Source organism: Netta rufina (genome assembly GCF_964035555.1).
Source record: "Netta rufina genome assembly, chromosome: Z".
Classification (NCBI taxonomy): domain Eukaryota; kingdom Metazoa; phylum Chordata; class Aves; order Anseriformes; family Anatidae; genus Netta; species Netta rufina.
Window position 1 is genome coordinate 30,299,978 of NC_140126.1, and position 23,711 is coordinate 30,323,688.

The window sequence follows — 23,711 nt, forward strand, 5'->3', positions numbered from 1 at the left end:
AACAGTGAAGCAGTTATAAGTACTGTTGTTTAAGTTACTGTAATTAGTTTGCAGCCTAAGATTATGAAATAATCTTAAATAAACAGATAATTTAATTGTCTCAGAGTTATTGTTTAGGCCTGTCTTCAGGCTCACACTGACACTGCTGCATTGATTTATACTCACCTCACACATATGTAGTTATCTTTGCAAACACAAAACTAAAGGCTTTTAAAATAAAAACCTAGATAGTGAATCATGGAAATTGATAGTGGTACAAGCTCAAGAAGACCAGCTTTCCTGGACATCTCAAGTCCTCTGTCCCACTTTAAGCTTTTGTTGAAAAGTGAGAGATCCTTTGTGCTGAAATAGCCCTCGTAAGTTCATTATTCATAATTTTATTAAAAACTGGGTGCTAGAAAACAATTCTGTGACCTGTTCCCATTTTAACTTTTGCAGTTCTGTCAAAAGGTATTTTAGCATATAAACTACGTATCTATTTGAACAGTGTCCACTTAAATTACTAGTTCAAATATTTATAGCACATCATTTAACATAACATAATTTTGTCCTTGTTTAATACAAGTTCTAGGCTTTAGTTCTAATTTTCTTTGAAGAGACTCTTCACATTAATGCATTACAGGTGAAAAATCAACTATTACCATCAACTAGGGCATCTATATTTCTATATAATGGATTCACATACAGAACTATTATGCCTGAGGCATAAACCTCAAACAAATTGCAGGAAGAAAGCTGTACTAGATAAACAAGCTGTGCAGTTGAAAATGAGAAGGAAAGAGGCAACTACAATGGCAATGTAGCCCCGGTTTATGCAGGTAAACATAATTTTACTGTTGGACTAGAGGCTAATTTGATTTTTAGATGTGTTACATTTTCTAGATTTTTAGTATCATAGCACATGTATCTTGAATTACAACAGATTAACCCATTTATGTGCCCAGAGCCACAGGTTATATTCACTGTCATAAATGTAGTATTACTGTAGAATAATCAGGCAGTTAATATCTGATTGTCTGTACTACACACAATTTCAGTTAATCCTTAGGTCTGAAGTCTGAACAGAAATTTTGAACAGATATGAATATGGGCATTCTTAAAATCAGGATTTATTGCAGCTGTTTTCACTGCTAGGATTTTATAATCAGTATTCTGATTTATAATCAGAATATTTATATCATAAATCATATATGATTTATTATCAGAATAAAATCAATTCTGATTTATAATCAGAAGTCAGTCAACTTCCTCTCAGATCTGTTCACAGATTTTCCCAAATACCTGTACATTTATACTGTAGGTTTTTAATTATACATGTATGTCCAGTGGTAATGAATATCACTCCAAAATCCCATCATAGAGTACTTTTGAGACCACTGATTGAATTAATTCTGCTGATGAAGCTGTAGAAGCTGTTCTACATATTTTGCTCCCCTGCTCATATACAAAATATTTTGTTTTAAAAGTTATCCACTGGGCACATCTATGAACCTGAAGTTCATAACTGATAAATTCTGTCAGAAAGCCCATGCCATTGTGGTCTGTGATTATCTACAGGGGGTTATGGATGTTTCAGAAAATCAACAAGAAAAAGGATGTGGAAGACTTACACAACTGGAGGTTTTATATAGGACACCCTAATATTATGCCACCTGTACCCATCAAATGTCTTGCATGGGAGATAGCTCAATGGTACAGGAGACTGTTTCAACAAATGTGTGGAAGACATATCCCCAAGATATTACCTATCTGAGTAATACAACAGTGTCTTTGATAATCTGCAAAACATGGAATTTTGATGTTAATAGATTGCTGCCATTGAGACTGTAGAATATACTGTAGGGAAGTTTCTCCTCATGTTGAAACTCATAGGTTGCATAATGTACTTGATAGAAGCAAGGCTGTGCAGACTTTTTTTCTCCCCCCCTCTTCTTTTCCTGCTATTGGACAACACAGTCACAACAGAAATATATTTTTCCCTTTTATGTGCCCCTCACAACTTTTCTTAAGGATTTATCTCAGTGAAGTTTCCATATCCTTGCAATATCTCAATAACTGATTGCTGCAACACATCCTACACAGACCTCACTGGGAGATCCCACACAAAAGCTTCAGGTGGTATGACACGCAGCTACCTGTCTGCTTGGAGCAATTAGCTTCAGAAAAAAAAACATGTTATTGCCAGTTCTTGGCTGACAATATCATTTCTGTACTATTTTCTGAAAGCAATCAGGGTGTTGACTTTGATCTATAAAGTTCTGAATCTCATCCATTTGAGAAAACACTTTCCTCTTGATACAATGCAGCTGAAACTGAGAGCAGCTGCAGAACTTCCGCAGCCAGCATTCATACATGGATATCAAAAGACATTCTAGGTGAAGAATCCTCTGCCTCAAACAACAGTTTTACCTGTGAGCTCATGAAATGTGGATTATTTGTTGCCATATAAAGCAATAGGAAATACTCAGTTTTCCTTTGATATTTGTTTTAACAGGACAATTTCATGTTATACAATCATGGCGAAGCAAATTTCCTTCCAGATAAATGTTCAAAAGATATCTTTGGACTTAATGGTATTTCACATAATCCAGAGATTTATAACTCTACATTTAATAAACTAAACATGAGCAAAATAAATACAAAGCAATCATTTACAATTGCATTTTTACACCCCTGGTCAGCACAAACCTAAACCAGTACTCTCTCTCTACCTCCCAATTACAATTAAGAAAAGCATATTGCATTATTTAATTTCCAGAAATTACTTAAAAATTAGAAGGAAGGACTCACATAAGAAGCTGAAACTATTAGATGTCGGTAAGTAAAGTTGCTACCCATACCAAAGAAACCACATGCATACATACCACTTGTGCTGGCTTACTCTACTAGTATTCTCTAAGAATCAGTCGGAAACCCTTTGCCCAACCTAAACAGACCCTCACAAGATTTCATCCTCATTACCAAATGACTGCAGTTATTGTGCTGAAGAATGACAAAGCATCTTCCTGGAATTCCTTAAAAGTGTGTCTATCTTTGAAAATAAAAAAATAAATAATATCCCAATCAATTATGAGAGGAAAACAAGTGGCCTCACCAGCTTCCAGAAGCAGCTCTTCTCTAGCAGTTCAGATATTTCTGTCTTCACACAACGATAAAACTGTTAAAAGATAAAGCTGCAAACCAGCCCACATTGCACCAAAGTATGTTTTAATTACCTGGGAATTTTAGTCAATATATGGACAGTTGCTCCTTGCACTTTAGTATATAACAAGGCATTTATTAAGAGAAAAATGGTCTCATATTTCATTCCCCCAGACTGGAAGCAGTTTTACCATGCTACTAGGATCTGCATATTTCACCAACAATATCACAGAATCTGATTTAAATTGACCTGTAAACTGTGCCCTTCATAACCCAAACTCAAAAGGTTTACAAGATTTACCACTTCTGTTTGCCTGGCTCAGTCAGGAAAAAAAAAAATCTCACTGATGCCAGGACACACTTCAGTATGATCCACCTTAACTGGTTGCTTTACCATAATATCCTTCATTATACTTGCTGACCCTTCTGTGATTCACCACACCATAACCAGGAAGCAATTCCCTTTAACTTGATGGGGCATTAAGTTTAGAGCTATTAGATTTGTCTTCAGCCACATAATTTTTGTTGCACTTGGTGAGTTGTTCAGCCTGGTTGGAAGTCTCATCTTGATATTATGCATTGTTTCATACACTCTCAAGTAGTACTGAGTTAGTTGTGTTATATTTGAAAACAGAATGTTTGAAAAAGCCTTGTACTCTCTCAAATTCTGTTACTCCTAACAAACCTTCTTGAACATTCATACTTGTCTTTCTTGCATGCAGTGAGCAACAAAGTGTGTGCAAATCCATATGTGTGCATATACATGAGTACATACACACACAAGGTAAATTTTTCCAAGTCATATGAAACATCCAAGCATCCAGATACAATCATTCAAAAAGGAGATATATGTTCAATATTTGGGGTAGTTTTGATGACCACAGCATACTTTAGATGGATAAATAATGTAGGTGGATTAAACACATACCACATGACTTGTGATGAAACATACAATGAGTAACCAATATCAATTGAACTAGAGAGACCAGCACACAATCACAACACAGATATATACTCACACAAAAAAACTCGTCAAGTAACATGCTAAGTTAAGATGAAAAAATTAAAATAAATACAATAAAAATGTTTCAGCAGAATTACTTAATTAGGGGAAAGTACAGCAATTCTCAAAATCTCAGGAATTTTTCAGATTCCTAGCTGGAGGCAAGTCCAGCTCTATAACTGATAAGATCCATTTCTGTTCAATATATTTGATTATTTATTCTCCAGATTGAACAGGGGATAATAAACAGATACTCATGAAACTGAAAGCCACAGATCTTTTGTTTAGGATCATCCATTGTTGAATTGTTTTTCACTGCAGCCAAAGGGCCTATCTAAACTTCCTGACTGTTCATCACACATAATTTGGAGTATTTAATATTATGTCAAGAAAATTGCCCACTGTTTCCCCCTGTGGAAACCTATGGGAGTTCTATAGCTTTAAACTAATTTTACTTAAAGTATTCCATTGAATAGCATGACTGTCTCATTATAATCAGTGCAGTAGTAATGTAATTAATCTCAAAATTGCTGTGGGGAGTACAAGGCATCTCAGTTGCTTGTCGTAACAATCTAAATTAGTGTATTACTGAAAGATGTTGGGGAGGAACGGTTCATTTTAGGTAAATGCTGTCAGGGTATCCATTCTTTCTATTTCTAAAGCTGAAATTAAAACTATCATCAAAGTTCTCCTTTTGAAATCCAAATGAATATGTTTTGAGGTGGGAAAGTATAATTAAATTTGATGTGGTATTCCTACAGATGCAGTTTTGCATTTTACAATAATTTAACTTGTTTGAATAAAAATTCATGTTTTATTTAGAAAAGAAAAACTGGTTTGGCTCATAGCATGCCATTGTATCAGAACAATTCCCTTTTGTCACTGAAACTTCACAGACGGCTGCTTCTTTTTCTAAGCATTAAAAAAAATAAAAAATATTTTACTGTTTTGTACAGCCATCCTTTAACGGCTCTGTTTGGAGATATTTTGACTGTGTATGCAAATCCTCTAATATAGGGGATTTCTCAGAGGTGAACTTTCAAAAATTAAATTTAAAAGAGATTCCATTGACAATAGTGATTAATGACAACAAATTGCAGAGAATAGCTGGTGCAAATGCCTGGAATCCTTGGTGTTGTTTAACCCCAGCCCTTCTTCTCAAGAACTATATGAAACATCAAATGAAATGAAAAACCTAATATAAAGGTTATGAAAGGTGGCAAAAGTAGTAAATTGAAGCCAGTTTGTCCCGTTATTCCCTATGGTACTACAACACAAAAGTAGGAAATGTTTTCAGTTCACTACTACTGTGAAATGATCAGGAGAGTAAAATTTTGTCTTTTAAGGTTTAAAGACAAATCTTTTAAGGGAAGATAAGGGAAGAGAGTAAGACTTTTCTTGGGCAAAGACTTGAAAGCACTTATTCTACTCAGTGAATACATTTCCCGGTATTAAAAACAAAAGATGACACACTTGTTTGAAAGTCAGATACTTCATTTAGATTTTTTTGTATTTTTTTGAGTAATGATCCAAATCAGAACACTGAACAATCCAGTGAGATTATCACCTAATCTGCTCTTTTAATATATATAAGAAATAAAAATCTAAGTAAGAGAAACACTGATTAATTTAAGAAATACAGAACACTAAGGGCCTGATTTTAATTTGCATAATTTTTCCCTTAATAGTGCCTAATTAAGACATCAGTTTAAAAAAAAAAAATCCAGTAGAACTCTAAGATTTTCCACACTGAATTAACGTTAAGGACTTTTAATGGATGTCTTAATTAGACTTTGTTATTCATGGAAATTTTACACAAATTAAAATCAGGTCCTGCGTGCAATGTTCCCAGCTGAGTCTCAGCAAAAATGCTATATGGGACTGAAAGACTTTCAATTCATCCACAGATAGCAATTTATGTTCTAAAGCTGATGTAGTTGATTTTCACTTTTTGGTTTAATTTGCATTAATATTGTAACCAACAAAAGTCACATTGTTAGGACTCTCCCTTCAAAGTAAATTTTGATCTTATGGACTCCCACTTTTTTTTTTCTTTTTTTTTCTCTCTCTCTCTCTTTTTTTTTTTCTTTTAATGCATAGAAAGTCTAGAAAGTCATGCAGCTGGACTGGAGAATTTGCTTGTGGGGACAATAGCCACAATGACCTTCCAAACAGTACAGAAGGGCGTTGTCACTTATTCAACATAGAAACTTTGATTCAGTCTCAAGTTCTACTGCTCTTGTGCCTGAAACTCTTACTGAAAAGGCCTGTAATGACAGGCCTTTTTGTGGGGAAAAAATATATATATATAAAATGCTATCATAATCCTCTCAACCTGGGTAAGACAGCCCTTCCACAGGAACCTAATTCTTAGGAGCAGGAAAACCTGACTGCTATCACTTCAACTTGCATTCCCAAGGCTCTCCCAAATACATGCTAGAGCACAAGCTATAGGACTCCACAGGAGCATTTCAGACAAGGCATCAAAAACAGATAACAGCCCAACCAGCAAAGATTACATTACACTGACACTGGAAATACTCCAAGCATTGACAGACCAAGGCTCAGCTGCAGTTTATCCCATCGTACAGATCACAAGTTAATGCTAGGTGCCAATGTTATCATGGAAAGTAGTTTTGCGCACAGTCCTTTACAAATTACTTCTCTAATGAATACCACATTAATTTCCCATATCAGAAACAAGCCTGAGTCCATGTAGCAGCCAGGAACTCATCTGTTACTGCATGTTCTCTAGAGAAGGAAGGAAAATCAACTCCAGGGGTCTGTGCTGTGCTCACTATGGTGATGCTGTAGAATGTGTGCAATGTCAGGTGTCTGTGAAACATTGCATTACCTTGACAGAGTTTATTTTAATTGCTGGTCTGTAAATATACCTGTATGTCTGTGTGTGTGCATACATGTGCATGTACATATCAGCATATGTAGCACACCGTCCTGCAGCAGGAGCTTCACCTCTGTCCTGGCACTCAAGCCAGTGAGGAAAACTCCCCGCTGTCTGGCCACGGAGGTGCCCAGCCTGCAGGAGGGGTGCAGGACTGGGACTGGCTGCTGGGTCACTCAGTGCAAACATTTTTCTTGTGCTTGACAGAGCAATAGTGAGTAGATATGAATATCCCACTCCCTTTACTCAACCACGTTGAATAGGAAAAGTGCTCCATCTGTTAGCTTGCTCTGAGACCAGAAATAGTAAGATATTGGTCTAAACACCCTGAAAGATACACATTCCACACAGGACTTCTTTTGGAGGGTTCACATGGTTTTACAGTACCTGGCTAGTCTGTGGACTGGATGGGTCGTAAGAAGGTACATAATTCTTCAGAGTATCCTGAGGATTCAGGTGGGGAGGATATCTGATCGTTGGATGAGAGAAGTAGCTAGACGGGGCAGGAGGGAGAATAGCTTGTGCTGGAAATGGCAATGGTGAAGGTGAAGGTGGAGTTCTAGTTGAGATGACTGGAGAAGATAAAAGAAAATTAAAATTACTTCGCATCTTGTTTCTTCTAAAATTCTTCATCTCTGTGTTACAGAAAAAAAAAATAAGTCAATACACTGTACTCCTGCTTCACGGTATCTCTACAGAATATCTTCTACGTCCTCCACCCATCCCAGGCACTGCAAAGCACTTCTGCTTCGAATTCATAAATATAGTATCTTACTCTAAAATTTGTGGGTTATGGCTTTTTTTTTTTTATTATTCACACAGTATATTTTTTTATTCTCCAGCATAAATGCATTTGAGCTATAAAATTTTCCTATCGAAAAAAAATTCCTATCTAGAGCCCAAATAGACAAAATAAATATTTTACTAAATAAATAAAATATACACTTTTGATCACATCATTCCAACAGAGAATCACGAAGTACTAAGAAATAGTAATCTTTCACTGTATTGCACTCTACCTGCTTCATATGGGGATGGGGTAATAACTACTCAGCAATAATGCCATGAATAATTAGATGACCTTTGTGAAAATGCTAATGAACATTCAACTTCAGGGCCTGGGAAACCAGTCTATCCAATGAAAATATCTCTAGCAAACAAAAAGAGATCTACCCTGTACATATTTTTCTTTGCATTCCCTTTCTTTCCAGCCCCTACAAACACACACTTCTCTATCTATAGACTATATGGCATGTCTAAACAACCAGCAATGTTTTCACAGTGAAAGGAATGTACAGCATGTCCTGCCGTGGCTGCATTGCCCAGCTGGAACTGGAGAGCATTCCTCTCCCAGGCTGCACAGACACCCGCTTTCCCCCCTGGCCACACACCCAGTGGGCACCTACTTTGTGACTTGGTAAAAGGGGGCTGCTGACTTCAAGGGAAACGGAGAAAAGACAACACTGTGCTGGCTTTCATTAGTGTGAGGGTACAAAATCAGATCTGTGTAAGGAAGGTATTTTACAAACTGCTCACAAATATCACATCACAGTTCATCAGCACAAGCACACCAACAGTGCTCTACTGGACCACCTCCCTTGCCTTTGTTTTGTTTTGTTTTGTTTTGTTTTGTTTTTCAACTAAATTTTAAAATGGCTTGCTATTTTTGAGCTGGGGCCAAATAAAAACTTGTCTTTGCAGTAGGAAGTTCCAAAATTGCTGTACTTTGGAGTCAAAACCTTGCAAATATCAAAACCATTGCTCATTGACAGAATAGAATAGGCTAATAGAATAGCAATCAGATTTCCTGGTGAGTAAATAGCTGATCTACAGAATTAGGTTACAATTGTATGTTGCCTCTCGAACACATACATCTAAAAATTCTACACTAAAGCAAATATAAATGCCTACACGTAAGCGTAGGGTCAAAAATAATCACAGAAACTTATTTTGTGACAGACTCATCTTAATCACAAACCCATCAGCTCAGTTTAATCATAAAACATTAGTTAGTGCTCTGATATGGGAGAATTGTGCAAAATAAACACAAATGAGTAGAAATCTATCCACTCCATCTCATCCATCATCTCTGATGTGACCGAGTATAGTGGAAACCTTACAGAGACCAGAAAGAATCCAGGCTAACTTTCACAATGCAGAGTAAGTAGATGCTAAGGGGAAAGTAGTCGTCACATGTGAATTAAAAGATAAGACTTTGAAATAATCTGAGAAATCACGAAACAGATACTTCTCAAAGAAGAACTGTATGTTAAATAAAAGGGAGTGCTCAGATCTGCTTCACTCCTCAGGTCACCCAGCTCTGCTCAATAAATGAATCCTTTTATATGCAATTTATAGGGAGTCATGATGAGCCACTGAGGGGAGACTTCTGAGTATCATGTTCTCATATGAAGAATCAGGGTTCTCACTTCTAAAATTAAACAGACCCTGACGCTGGAATTTCTACGTCATTCCTCTCATGCTCTCAAGATAACATGCAGTCCATCATATTTCCTTTACACTTTAAGTAAAATTTTAGTATGGATTTACTATGGGTTTCAAAAATACAGTGGTTGAAAAACATTCATCAGAACTCTACTTCTTTAGATAGAGCATTGAAAAGCAGCACTGGTATTTATTTCACACATTGTATCAAATAATGAACGTGATTATGATTTATTTTGTTTGAAATCCTACCTATTCTGATATTTAACTACAATACAATCATAGCAACAACAATAAAAAAAAGATGCAAGTGGAAGGAGAAAAGACTGCAAGTATTTTTCCTCCATCACTTTCTTATTGTAGTTTACAGCTTGTTTTATTCACTGGCTAATCCTAAATCCCTTTAGTGACTTGCAGCAGTCAAACTACCTGAACTGAGTTTAATGAGCATTTCTGCAAGGTTTCCCTAACCTCTGCAACATATTCAGTTCTGTTTCTACTCTCACCAGTAATATAGATGGGGTTAGGTCTCCAAGTAATTCTGAAAAAAAGCATCATGTTCAGAGAATAGAAAAGGAGAACACACAACAGAAACAGGGAGGATTTTCTTTCTCCTCCATAGTCCTCACCACTCTGTGCAACTCCTGGGATTCCTGGGTGGTGATGCTGGGGAAAAGTGCTCAGTCTTGGTGAAGAATCCTGGGGAGAAGTAGGACTAAACAAAGGCTTTTCAGGTTTCTTCATTGTAGGAGAAGACATATCTGCAATAATAGAAGTAAATAAATACATTAAAATCAATCAATCAAACAAACAAACCAAAACACACACACACACAAAAACAAACAAACAAAAAAAAAAAAAAAACAGTGTCATTAGCTTAGAAGTCCATCTCAGAACACATGATTTTGTAAACTGAAGATGTTTATTTTTGCAGTTCTTGCATAAATATTGCTTGGTGACCCAACTCCCCTATGACCAATAAACTAATTTTAAACTATCACTTTCCAACTTGAGAAAGAATAATAATCCACTAACTGGTCTTTGTCCTGCAAAACAGAAACTACATTCCTTTCATGCCAGACAACCCAAACAGTGAAGAAATGAATGTCTTCAGAACCTCCCTAGACACTTCACAACTCCCCATAACATCACCAAATCATCTGCTCCTTCAACAGCCATGTAATAGTTATTGCATTTTTTAATGGAACACCTACACTCAGGTGTGTAGGGCAACTGCTATACACATGCTGTTTTATGGTATTTATTATTCTGTTATTTCAAAACCTATCCCTTACCCTTTCCAAAACCATAGTGAAACAATGTAACCTTCCTAAGAATAAAGGATACTTTCACTTCTCTATTTCTTGTTTTCCATGTCTCAAGTAGGGCCTTCCACCTCTTCCTTCCCTATCAACAAAATCATCTCTTCAGAGCTCAATACATGAAGATAACACAATAGGAGGGATAAACAAATAATTTCTATCACATAGGGTTACTGATACTTCATAAAGCAAATAAAAAAATAAAAAAATAATAAAAAAAATAAAATTAAAAAAAAAAAAACTGAATTCCTTCCAAAAGTTTAAATTAATTAAGAGGCATTTGTTTCACTTTTCACCAAAGTAAATTATTTCAAAGTTAATTTTAATATTTTTATAGGACACATATCAGCAGAATAAGTGGGTTTCATTTCCAATCAATGGGACTAACTCATGTTTAAAGTAAGGCTCATTTCTTAAGTACTATACTGGATTGGGGCCATGTTGCAGCTGACTTTCCTATGTGTACCATATTCCTCCTTAAAGTGATTTTTGGCACATCTAATACTAACACACTGTATTGTATTATTCTAGGGGACGAAAAATCTTCTTGGAAGATCCCCATGAAATGGGAGCACCTTACTGAGACCAAATTGGACTAGTGCTTTCTGTACAGGCTGTAGCTTAACTGTGGTGTTTGACCGTGAGAGCCTTACCCTCAAACTGAGAGACTGATTCACCCAGCTGCCCAGCCACCACTGCTGAGCTCTGCATAGGCACTGTCACCAGGCCCAGACCAGACCCTGCAAGTACTCCACCACTCCCTCCCTGCAGCTTCCCCATTTTCCTTTGGTCTCGGCTGCAACGTGTGCTGATACCCTATAATATTTACCTTCTCAGAAAGGCTACTGAGAAAGGATTTTATTCAGGGAAGCAGTCAACATGACCAAGCAATGGCTTTACAATAAAGTCACTCAGAACTCACTGAATTTTAACAGATATGACAAAGGCTGCTGTATGTTTTTTATTATACTGTTCTATTACAAATTTCTGTTTTTATCATAAACCCTGAGTACAGAGAGGGGCACCTCTAGCTGTTTATAGAAACTTCAAATTAATTGCTGCTGAGGAAGAAAATGGAGAGATATTTTATTTCTTTGAATCTACCAGCAGGCAGCAAAAATGCAAGTGCCAAATGGTTAGAGTTTTGGTGGAACACATTCTTCTAAGCTAAGAAATCCATTCTAAAAATGTAAGACTCAATTCCTTTAAACTAAGTTTTGCATAAGCAACCCATGATAGAAGGACACATTAATTATGGAATGACTTTGAAATATTTTGTTATGGTTTTTGTTGTTGTTGTTGTTTTCTGCTTGCATAACAGCTCTAGCTTCTTAATATAAGTCCTAGTTTCATCAGAGCAAGAAAGTTCTCATCCCTCCACAGAAGTAGGGTTTTATAAGAGTTACAGGACAAAATAAAACTACTGTCTTTGTACTGTGGTACAAAGACTGTATGTACAGTCTGTCTCTGCAGAAACACTGCAGTGTTACAGTCTGAGAAGAAGTGTTCCCGACAGCCTATAGACACAGCCTCCCACTACAGCCCTCTGCTCATCAGCACTTGTCACAGAAGTTTCAAGTAACCACATATCTTACTGACTTCGCCATGTATAGCCTATTGCAAACAAGAGAATGTACAAAGAGTTGAATTTTATTTCAAATTAAAAATATTGCAGTTGAGGCTCCTTAAGGGAAAAACAAAACAAACTAAACTAAAGACAGCACCAAAAAACATCATGGGTTGGAGGTGGGAAATCTCTTCCTTATGCAAAGCCCATATTCAGCAAAGGAACTTATGAAAGAAAGAGCTGTCTAGCTCCTGAAGTTCTGCATGTGTCAGCAGCTCTGATTACTGGAATGCAGCAGAGATTTAATTTGGTCGGTGACTGATACTTCATTAAACAAGCAAAAGTTGTTGTGTTTTTCAAAATCAAAATATTTTAGTTACTTAGAAGAAGAATGCTATATGAAGTGCAATGCAATCAGAGTATCCATTAGCCCCCCAGGGGTATCACTAATTTTAAAAGGATCTACTGAAAAGGAGGTTGGTGACTATGATAACCCTGGCGTTTGCTTTAAAAATGTGTTATTTTTCTCTGCTCCTACTTACAGAGAAAAGAATTGTAGTCAGCACATTGAAGTCAGACAGCACATTACAAAGCAAATACAATGAACATCTCATGCAGAAGGCTGTTTCCTCATCAAGGTGAATGCCACTGGTAGACATTAGTAGAAAAATCAGCACTGCCAGAAAAATATTCATTATCTGCCAGAACAGAGATTTTAATGTACATTGTGTGGCACACCACTATGAAGTACTTTCAGAAGTATTGTATATAGCACAGGCAACTGAAAAGAGTAATGCCTGAAGTGCACACAGCAGCTCCTCTGTTAGAACAATGCCCTTGCCATTGTGAAGTAATTCAGATAGCCACTTCCCCCTGCTGCTCTCACTATGTGTGCCCACGACATCACAGCAGAGCACTCATGGTCCTTTTACTGTGGAGTAACAGGTGTAGCTGACAAGACAGCCAGAACAATAACTGGTTGTACAGGTTAGGAGGAAAGGCTGAAGCCATCTTCTCCTTGACCAATAGAGGTGGTTTATAACTGTTTTAAGAAAGCATGCTAGTAACAGTTCTTTGGAGAGTTACCAGTAACAAAAATGAAAATTGTGGGGCGTGGGGTAGGCAAAGTAGTTCTTCCACTATCTTTAGTTTAGCCTCAGAAGGCAGTGACTTTAAGTAAAGCAGAATGAAATAAAGCAAAAGTGAGATTACATGTAATTTTACCAGTAGATTTTACATAATGGAAAACACATATGTTCTCATTTTGCACCCGTGATTTTTTCCAATTCATGAGATATTGTCTAGTTGCTCATGAAGCTTAGTTTTATACTGCTAATTGCATAATGAGTGACCAACAAGAGATCTCAAAAATAGGCCACTTGCTCTCAAGTTTTTGTCAAAGTTTCAGGAATGGGATTCCAATCATTATTACATGAAGAATGAAAATAAAACAGTTAACAGTGTAATTTATTTTTAGACTTTTGGAAAAATGCTAAGTATATATGAAGAGCAGAAAGATGCCAAAAACACTTAGACAAAGTTATCAGAAGGTCAGCATTAATCAGAATACACTGTGTTCTGTACTGCCTAGAATTTTCTTCAAATACAAAAAATGGGCTTGTTTCTTTTTTTAATTCTCCATCCTATTCCAAGTCATTCTTTTCTGTATTCTCATATGACTGTGAAGATACAGTATGCACAGACCCAAACAGTAGTATGTCTTAAATTTAAAGCATCTCATAAAAAAAAAAAAAAAATGTCTTTTTCAAGTAAACAGGAGTTATATCATCTCATTGCCCAACAAGGTAGATATGAGTACATAGGAAGGCAGTGGAGCTGCTGTGAAGCATAGCGTATGTAGTCTGCTCATCAGCAGCTTGCACAAATGGTGCTCCAGATGTATATCTGTTCAAGACAGCCCAAGGCAATAATTTTGATCAATTCTAATGTGCTAAAATGCTGCAGGGAATGTGTGCAGAAACCTGTTTACATCAGCCTTTAATTAAACTGGTTTTTGCTTCCTCAGAACCTTAGGAAACACTAATGAGACATGAGTTTTGGCAATTTTGTCATCAAAGCAAAGACCCTCTTCCTCAGTCTGAAGCAGCCTTTGATCCAGTCATCTCACTGGATGAGTGTCACATTGACACACCAGTCAGCAAGCCACCTGTTAGGAGAACTCGTCTGGAATTAGGCCAGTTCAAACATCCACTGGCCTGTTTCTGGTCAGCCTGATCTGCTTTCTTGTACAATACCACATCATGGCAGCTCCTGTTTCTTGCTCATGAAACATGCTGAAAAGCAGGGTATGAAGAAGCCATAAACAAATATTAAATTTATTTTAATCCAATTTATTCTTTATCTCTACTTATTGATATATTTTGTACAGCCTGTTTTCACTGGTCTTCTCTTACATGGTACAGTCCTGCAGACAGCAATCTTTTAAGATCATTTACAACTCATTAGTGTTGCATTGCCTCCAGAGAAATCAAGATAAAACCACGTTCAAATGTTTATGGAAGTGTAGTGAAAGCAGGAAAGCTATGGAGTCCATAGCACCAGCAGCAAGCAATTAGAGTCATCTCTTCAAGGTAGAGTTTTAAATGAACTGATCATTTTCCAGAGGCTGTACCTGAGCTAATTCTGGTGCCAGAGTACACCACATACATCATACAGTTGGGACTCACCCTCCCCTGCTTCTACCACATATAGCAGGTACACTCGTGTGAAGAAAATAGAAAAATCTAAGTAAGATTTTGAATTCACATTGGATAGTTGTAAGACAATGATGAATCAAGACAAATCCAGTGTGCTCAAAAGAAACAGTTTTGTTTTACATTACTGCCTGTAAAGAACAAGCAGAGCCACTCTGTACAAGCACAGCAGCATCACCAATATTCAGACATGCTCAGCTGAGTTTTCTTTAACATTGTAGATATTTAGTATTTCTCTATGTCTTAATAAGGCACCTAACACAGAATATGGACAGCTAGGTAACTCTAAAGTACAAACACATCTCATGTAAGAAGGTGGCTTTGGTATGTCTGTTCTAAAGGCTTAGCACTGGGGATAGATGGAAAACTAGAATCCTAAAAATTAAGATATTTTAATTCATTCTTATTCTTCACAAAAACGGAATCATGACTTTTTTTGTGAGTAAATAGAGAAAAAGACCTCAACAGCTGGATATCCCAAATGCTTGATGCCTGGAAAGACTTTGCTTGCATTCCTGTTCAGCATCAGGCAGAGATTAGACTTCGTATCTGGGTCTCCCATTATTGAAATGTGTCCTTCCAAATCATTAGTTTATTAGTCTCTCATTCTCCCTCATTATAAGTTTTATTTTGGACCAGAGAGAAGCCATCCTAGCAATTGATTTATTTCCATGAAAAAAAAAAAAAAAAAAGAAAAAAAAAATCAGTTTTGATGATCAATGTTTTCCTGTGAGGAAAATCAACCAAGAAATCATCATGACCAGTTCTGTATAATGACTCTCTGAGACACGCCTAGGAACTCTCAGTGTGAAGATTCCCTTTTTGTGATTTCCCTTTTATGAGAAGCAGTGAAGTCTTATAAGAAGACACGTATGCATATCGCTCAGCAGCTGTGAGTGTTCTGAACTTGAGGAGCAACCAGGGTGAATGTTTGAAGAGAGATGCTCTCTTCAAGTTTAAAAACTTAACCTCAGTTTTATTTTTGTTTCTACATGAAGTGTAGAAAAGCAGTTTATGTATGAAAATTTTATACTAGAGTAGAACATTTCAGTGTACAAACACTTGGTAATCTCTTATCTTCAGATCAGCCTATATATCTCCAATGTTATTTTTACAGGCACACCTCCAATGTTGCAGAAACCAGTCTATCAGACTGTGACACTGGTTATCCTATCAGCAGCCATGCCCAAGGCAAATCTAACACTCTGTTGTGTTGTTGTGCTATTTAACTGCAGCTAAACCATCTCATTACATTGTATTTCCTGATTGATAGTGAAAAAAATAAGAGGAACGAGACTAGAATTTCTCCCAATTCTATTTTCAATACTTCAAGCTGGTGAGCAAAATACTAAATGATATTCCAATTTAGAAAAGTGACAGCAAAACAAGAACAAATTCCTCCCAATGGCAATTGAATTATTTCCTTGTTCATTCTCTACTTTATTTTGCATTTCTCAAAAAACATTGATATACCTAAGAGAAAAAAGGCATGCGAAAACTTTTAGCCAACTGAAATACCATGAGTTCAGAAACTCTTCAGATAGAAGAAATCATTTTTCTCATCCTTATACCCATAAAACTTCTTGAGTACTGCAAAGAGTTTATCTGCCCAGTCCTCACATTCTGTGGTATTTAATAACTGATGATTTTCTTTTCCTAAACAGGAAGGAGGTTAGACAGAAGACAGGAGGATTGTATCTACCTACCCTTGTAACTTCAAGCATGTTAAGAGGATGGATAAATAGATAGATAGATAGACAGACAGACAGATAGATAAAGTCTATATGCAAACAAGTTGATGGATGTTTTTTATTGCTGTGCGCAACTAGCCTTATTTACTTACATGTATCCAACCTTTTATGAGCATAACTCAGTACAATTCCTGGAAATTAAAAAATATGTGCTCTACCATTTGAAAAGTAAAATTCTGATCTATGGTTTGTGCCCACCAGCTCTCCAGTGACCCACAGGGACCAGCAACAGAGTTCAGACTTCACCTCCACCGCCCCTCCTGCCTCACTTCTTCCCAAAACTTCAAGTTGTTTATCCAACATCCTCTACACCAGCACAGCCCACCAAATGTCATACGGGAAATATTCAGGATTAACTCAAAGCTGAGTAGCATGGCTACCAGTCAAACACAGAGTAGGCACTGGAAATAGTAAGGCTTACTTTGGAAACAGAGATAAAAAGCATGAAACCAAACACACAATGTCGTTGCTACATAGAATATTATATAATGGATGCATATACTATTATTTCCAAGCTCACATGATGCTCCAAGTACTCTGTACTGCCATAAATAACCCTTAAGTAACTAGACTATACTTTAGGTACTTCACTTTTTTTTTTTTTCTTTTTTTTTTTTCTTCTCTTCAGAAGGGGAAGAAAAATAAAATCTAAAAATCGTTGCTAAGAGATGTAATTCCAGGAGATAGTTGTGGTAAAAGATTATTATGGGATACTGTGAGAAAATCTAATTAAAAAGCCAAACAAATTACACAGAGTTTAGAATACATTTTAGTCATTTATTAAATTATCCTACAGAAAGTCATCTAAAATCCAAGGAAAAATACAGAACTATAGAACCCTATTAATACTGAGAATCCAAAGAACTTGGCCTAGCAAAGGAAATAAATATCGTAACCTTAACTGCATAAATCAGAAAAGCATTCACAATTTCTAATGCAATAAGATTAAGGAGGTATTTGAAATATAACAATATAAGGTAAGTTGTTAATTTAGAACCATTTAGGTTATGGCATCTCCTTTTTATAACTATTATAGTCTATATTTGTAAATTCAGGATGGTTTAATAGGTGAGGTATATTAATTTAATTATAGATCCATTTGGGGAATGGTTTTGAACTGAGATAAAATCATTAACTCATATACAACTGTGATCAAGTTTGATACAATTTGCAATAAAGTAGTTAAAAGTACAAATGAAGAACCTTTTCAAGTTTATCAATGTATATAGCACAGAAACAAAAATTCTATACATATAGACAAAAAGGACAAGTGCCTAAAAAAAGTTGCATGTGCACTGATTTTCAATCTCATGAACATCCCATGACTGGAAAAACAGACAATGCAGACACGTATTATTCCTAAAGTTCTAAATAGCTACTCTTTTGGTAACCAAAGATAGGCCAGATCATACAGAATAATACTGAACCTGCAATTTCTGATATTCAGAGGACCTGAGCAGTTTCAAAACTAATACTGAAGCCTCTTATTCACTAACATTGGAATAGGACAAGTACACATAACAGCTCCTGGACAAAATCGTGCTCTAAGATGTTAATTTTAATGTTAATTTCAGTAACTAAATAAGTGTTATTCATATATAAAAAATATCCTTTTGCATTTACATCTTCCACTGGCAGATGACTATACTAGCTATAAGTATATTATTAATAGGTCTTGCCACATTATATTTTTCAAAATAAAAGACAAAGAACCTATAAGGTTTTTTTTTCCAATTACTTTATTAAGCAAATAAAAGCCACATCCAAAGATCAAAAATATTCTTTTTATTTTATTTTTTTAAAGAAACTTATGAGCAAGTTGAAAATTAGTCTAAAGCTTTTTAAAAGAAAAATCCTAGATCTCTGATAAAATTCCAGGATCAAATGCATCCATATAATTTTATTTATTTATTTATTAATAAATAAATAAATCAGTGGTGTTAGTACACCACTGATTTTCTAAGCCATCCCAGTTTGTACTTGGCTGAGGAAACAAATTGCTTTATTTTTGTAGCGACTATGGACATAATAACACTCTCACCCAGTAACAGATGTGGTAAATATTCCTGATGTACAAGCTACTTTACTCATTTTAAGATAATGTTTTTACTGTCCTGTTCAAGGATTATTTTCTCTATCTTTTAAATTTAAAATATCTCTTAAATTAAATAACTCTTAAAAGCTCCTTCATCTTTACAAAAATAATGTTTAACTTACTTCAAGTACTGTCAGTTTTTCTTGTAAACTTGACACTATGGAAACAAAAGTAAACTCTATATGTTCGTTTCATTTCATTTTTTAAACTGCCATGGTAGAACCACTGATTTTTCAAGAAGACAATGCCCACAATCATTGATCACTAACATCTTGTTCTGCAACCAGGAAAAACTAGGTGAGCCCAATTTGTGACCTCCTGAGCAAGTCTTCATTAATACTATTGTTTGCTACCAGGATGCCACTCTCAACATAATAGATGTTAGTTGGCTATAAACAGAAAGACACAGCAAATAATTTTCTCTGGAAATACATATTGAAAACTTACTCTTGATAAGAAGTACCTCTTGCTTTAAGAATGTTAAAACCATTGACATTATGAAAATGAATCATTGCGGCATTCAACTACTGTGCATACACTGTACCAGTTAAAAACAGAAAATTCAGATAGACTCATAAATTGCATATAAATATGTATATTTATATACATATGATGTGTGTGTACACAGTGTTTAAAGAAAATTTTGAAATATTAAAGATTACAAAGGCAGGTGTAATAGAAGTTACTGATGACATAAATCACTTTAAAACATGCTTTGACATAAAATAATTTTGAGAACTCAAAAACACATTTAACTGATATTCATCAAAGTAAACCTTTATAAGATGAATACACCTGTTAGATGGAGACTGAGTCTAAAGCATTAACCGTCAGAAAGACCAAGAGAATCTGGGGAAAAAACAAACAAACAAACAAACAAAAATGAACAGCACAGGGCACCAAAAAGCCAAGGTTATCTGTTACCATTCTCAACTCTTGGATCACATTAACAACTTCCTCTTTTAGCTCCCTCACTTCAGATATGAGAACATCCATCTTTGACAGTTCATGAGAAGAAGGCCCAAAAAGGAAAGGACTATCAGGGAGGACTCCAATGAGAAATAAGTGCCCAGTGGGTGGGGAGAAAAAAAAAGGGGACAAGAGTCTAGTGGAACATTCAGCAACATTCAGCAATAAGTGCTGGGACCTGAGAAGATCCAACAGCTGTTGCCCAGTAAACAGGTGAAGGTGGTCTAGCTGTTTCAGTTTTAATGGTATGCTGGCAGCTTGACTCTTGAATGTTGGTAGAGATGGGTGAGGTGTGTGAGAGAGATGATGAAGAAACTGTAAAATTAAAATTCACTATTGACATTCTGTATTTCTAGACCCCTGACTTTTACAGAAATTCACACGAATCTCTCTGCTTTAACGACAATAGTGTGCATTGATGACAGTGCCTGTTATCTACTTACAACACACAGAGCTGTAACACTACAACAGCAAAACAGGTCTCAAGAACAACAGCTGAAAGTGTTTGCAATTATGTTAATTAACTTTGTCAAGCTACCTTTTAGATGGGAAGCCACAGGTGTGCACAACGTGCTCAGTTCTTAAGGAACTTAAGGAAAAATTATCCTGTTTACTTATCAGTTAGTAAATCATGAAGTATACTAGCACTTCTTAGCCTATTTACTCTGACTTTTTTGTTGGTTTATTTTGTTATATTTTTAGTAACTTCCTCCTCCACACAAGGACGGAGATTTTTTGTAGTTATTATTTGGTTGGTTGGTTTTGCTCTACATAATTTTAACCTGGTACGAATTTCAAAAACATTCATCAAACTCAACCATGCAGCAATTTCAACCTATTTCACAAGGTATTTGTACACTGTTGCAGGAAATCAGAATTTTGTTAAAGATACACATACAAAATTCAGTAACAATAAATTGGAAAAAGGAAGCCTAGAGATTTACAGAACACTACTGTTTATATCTAGATATGTTTCCAATCAGTAGAAATAAGCTAAGGCATGAGCCAGACATTTTTGACGCTAATAAGACATTAATTTGGAAAAAACAAGGTACGTGAGAAAACAAATGCCTTGCACAAGATCTTAAAGTAGGCACAGAAGTTAAACTCCTAAATGCATTGTTTGGTTTCTATTTCTGAGTAATGCACCGTGTTCACTTTCTTATGGTTTGACATAAGTGACCATTTAGTGATCCACCATTTAGTGATGGTGGATAGTCAGCTGAATATGAGCCAGCAGTGTGCTCAGGTGGCCAAGAAGGCCAACGGCATCCTGGCTTGTATCAGAAACAGTGTGACCAGCAGGGCTAGGGAGGTGATCGTCCCCCTGTACTCAGCTCTGGTGAGGCCGCACCTCGAGTACTGTGTTCAGTTTTGGGCCCCTCGCTACAAGAAGGACATGGAGGTGCTCGAGCGGGTGCAGAGAAGGGCGACGAAGCTGGTGAGGGGCCTGGAGAACAAGTCCTACGAGGAGCAGCTGAGGGAGCTGGGCTTGTTCAGCCTGGAGAAGAGGAGGCTCAGGGGCGACCTTATCGCTCTTTATAGGTATCTCAAGGGAGGCTGTAGTGAGGTGGGGGTTGGCCTGTTCTCCCACGTGCCTGATGACAGGACGAGGGGGAATGGGCTTAAGTTGAGCCAGGGGAGTTTTAGGTTAGATGTTAGGAAGAACTTCTTCACTGAAAGGGTTGTGAGGCATTGGAACAGGCTGCCCAGGGAAGTGGTGGAGTCACCATCCCTGGAAGTCTTCAAAAGACGTTTAGATGTAGAGCTTAGGGAAATGGTTTAGTGGGGACTGTTAGCGTTAGGTCAGAGGTTGGACTCGATGATCTTGAGGTCTCTTCCAACCTAGAAATTCTGTGATTCTGTGATTCTGTGACATTTTTGAAGGATGATTAGTTACTTGGAAAGCTAATAGACAAAAGGTTTGGGATAAATCTTTGCAGTTATAAGTCTGCCTGCTTGCTCTGAGGGAAGACCTCAAAAATTTCAAAAAAATCATGCAAAATAATTATATTTAAAGTATTTTAATGTAGCAAAAAGAATGGCACAAACTACAAAATATTCCCATCATGATTAAATGTATATAAATTCAAAACCAACAGATTATAAATTCATGATAATCTGTTTAAATCAGGTTTTGAAACTGTAATACATATTTTTGTGGTTATATACATGCTTTAAAATATTTTTAAATATTTTGAACTTTTGCAAATCATTTTAGTAAAACTCCAAGACAGTATAATGACTTCATAAGCTTTTGTTTTCTTCCATTAGTAGCTATAATCTCGATAAGCTTTTGTTTTCTTCCATTAGTAGCTATAATCTCGCTTTAATAACTACAAACTAGAATTTATTTTTAAAACTGATTTTGGTTAAGTATTTTAATGTCTTTATTTGAGAATAACATAAAAATGGGTTAGGCTCAAAGGGTTAGATAAAGCTGGTGGCCACTCACTTGTGGGGTTTCCTATGGCTCCATTTTAGGGCCAGTTCTCTGTAATATTTTCATAAATTATATGGCTGTAGGACCTTGAAGTCTAGTGAGTAAGTTTGTATATGACTATAAATGGTGAGGAGCTGTGAACTCCTTCGGGGACAGAGAGGCCTAGAAGAAAGATCTTGACAAATTGGACAGCTGGACTACCACCAACATTATGAACTTTAATAAGAGCAACTGCCAGATTCTGCACCTGGGGAGGGGAAACCCGGCTACATGTGCAGACTAGGGAATAAGAATCTGGAGAGTAGTGCCACAGAAAGGGATCTGGGGGTTTTGGTCAACAAGAAGTTGAACATGAGCCAGCAGTGTGCCCTGGCAGCCAGGAGGGCCAACCTTATCCTGGGGTGCATCAGGCATGGCACTGTGAGACAGTCAAGGGAAGGGACTGTCCTGCTCTGCGCTCATGCAGCCTGTCCTCAAGTACGTGTGCAGTTTGGGGCACCGGAATATAAGAAAGGCATAAAACTGTTAGATAGGGTCCAAAAGGAGAGCTACAAAGACAGTGAAGGATCTGGTAGGCAAGACATGTAAGGAGCGCATGAATTCACTTAGTTTGCTCAGCCCAGAGCAGAGCAGGCTGAGGGGAGGCCTCATGGTGGCCTGCAGCTCCCTCATGAGGGGAGGCGCTGAGCTCTGCTCTCTGGGGACAGGGATGGGACCCGAGGGAACGGCATGGAGCTGGGACAGGGGAGGGTCAGGCTGGGGGTTAGGGAAGGGTTCTGCACCCAGAGGGTGGTTGGGCACTGGGACAGGCTCCCAGGGCAGCGGTCACTGCACGAAGCCTGCCAAAGTTCAGTAAGTGTTTGGACAATGCTCACAGACACATGCTCTTATTTTTGGGTGGTCCTGTGTGGAAGCAGGAGTTGGATTCAATGACCCTGGAGGGTCCCTTCCAACTCAAAACATTCTATGATTCTATGATAATGGCATACGTAGCAATACTAGAGCTTGGGGAAATTAAGCTCATAATCCTTTATGGATTGGCTTTGACCACCCTTACACCATCTATAGGTTTTTTTGTTTGTTTGTTTGTTTTGATATGCTTATTAATTTCTGCTCAGAATTTAGTTTTCAAACAGCCACCTCTCCTAAAATTTTCTGAGAAATACATCTGGAAAACCTATCAGAACACCTATGGAAGTAGTATGCCAGGCAGAAGACTGTTAAAAGCAAAAGGACAAAGTCTGAAGTTCTACAACTGATAGTAGACTGTGGTCTGAGGAAGATTTTGTTTGGTTATATTTCTTTTTCTTAGTTTCACAAATGCCACATGCTGGCCCAACCATAAATGGTGGTCATGTG

At 36.8% G+C, this 23,711-nt stretch overlaps 1 protein-coding gene across 1 annotated transcript in view; it reads right to left on the reverse strand.

The window, feature by feature from the left end:
* Nucleotides 1-23,711, reverse strand: part of NFIB (nuclear factor I B) — a 183,474-nt gene that overhangs the window by 32,389 nt on the left and 127,374 nt on the right. Inside the window, 2 exon segments of the mRNA XM_084304703.1 lie at nucleotides 7,434-7,618; nucleotides 10,121-10,252. Of these exon segments, the coding sequence (XP_084160829.1) occupies nucleotides 7,434-7,618; nucleotides 10,121-10,252 (317 nt within the window).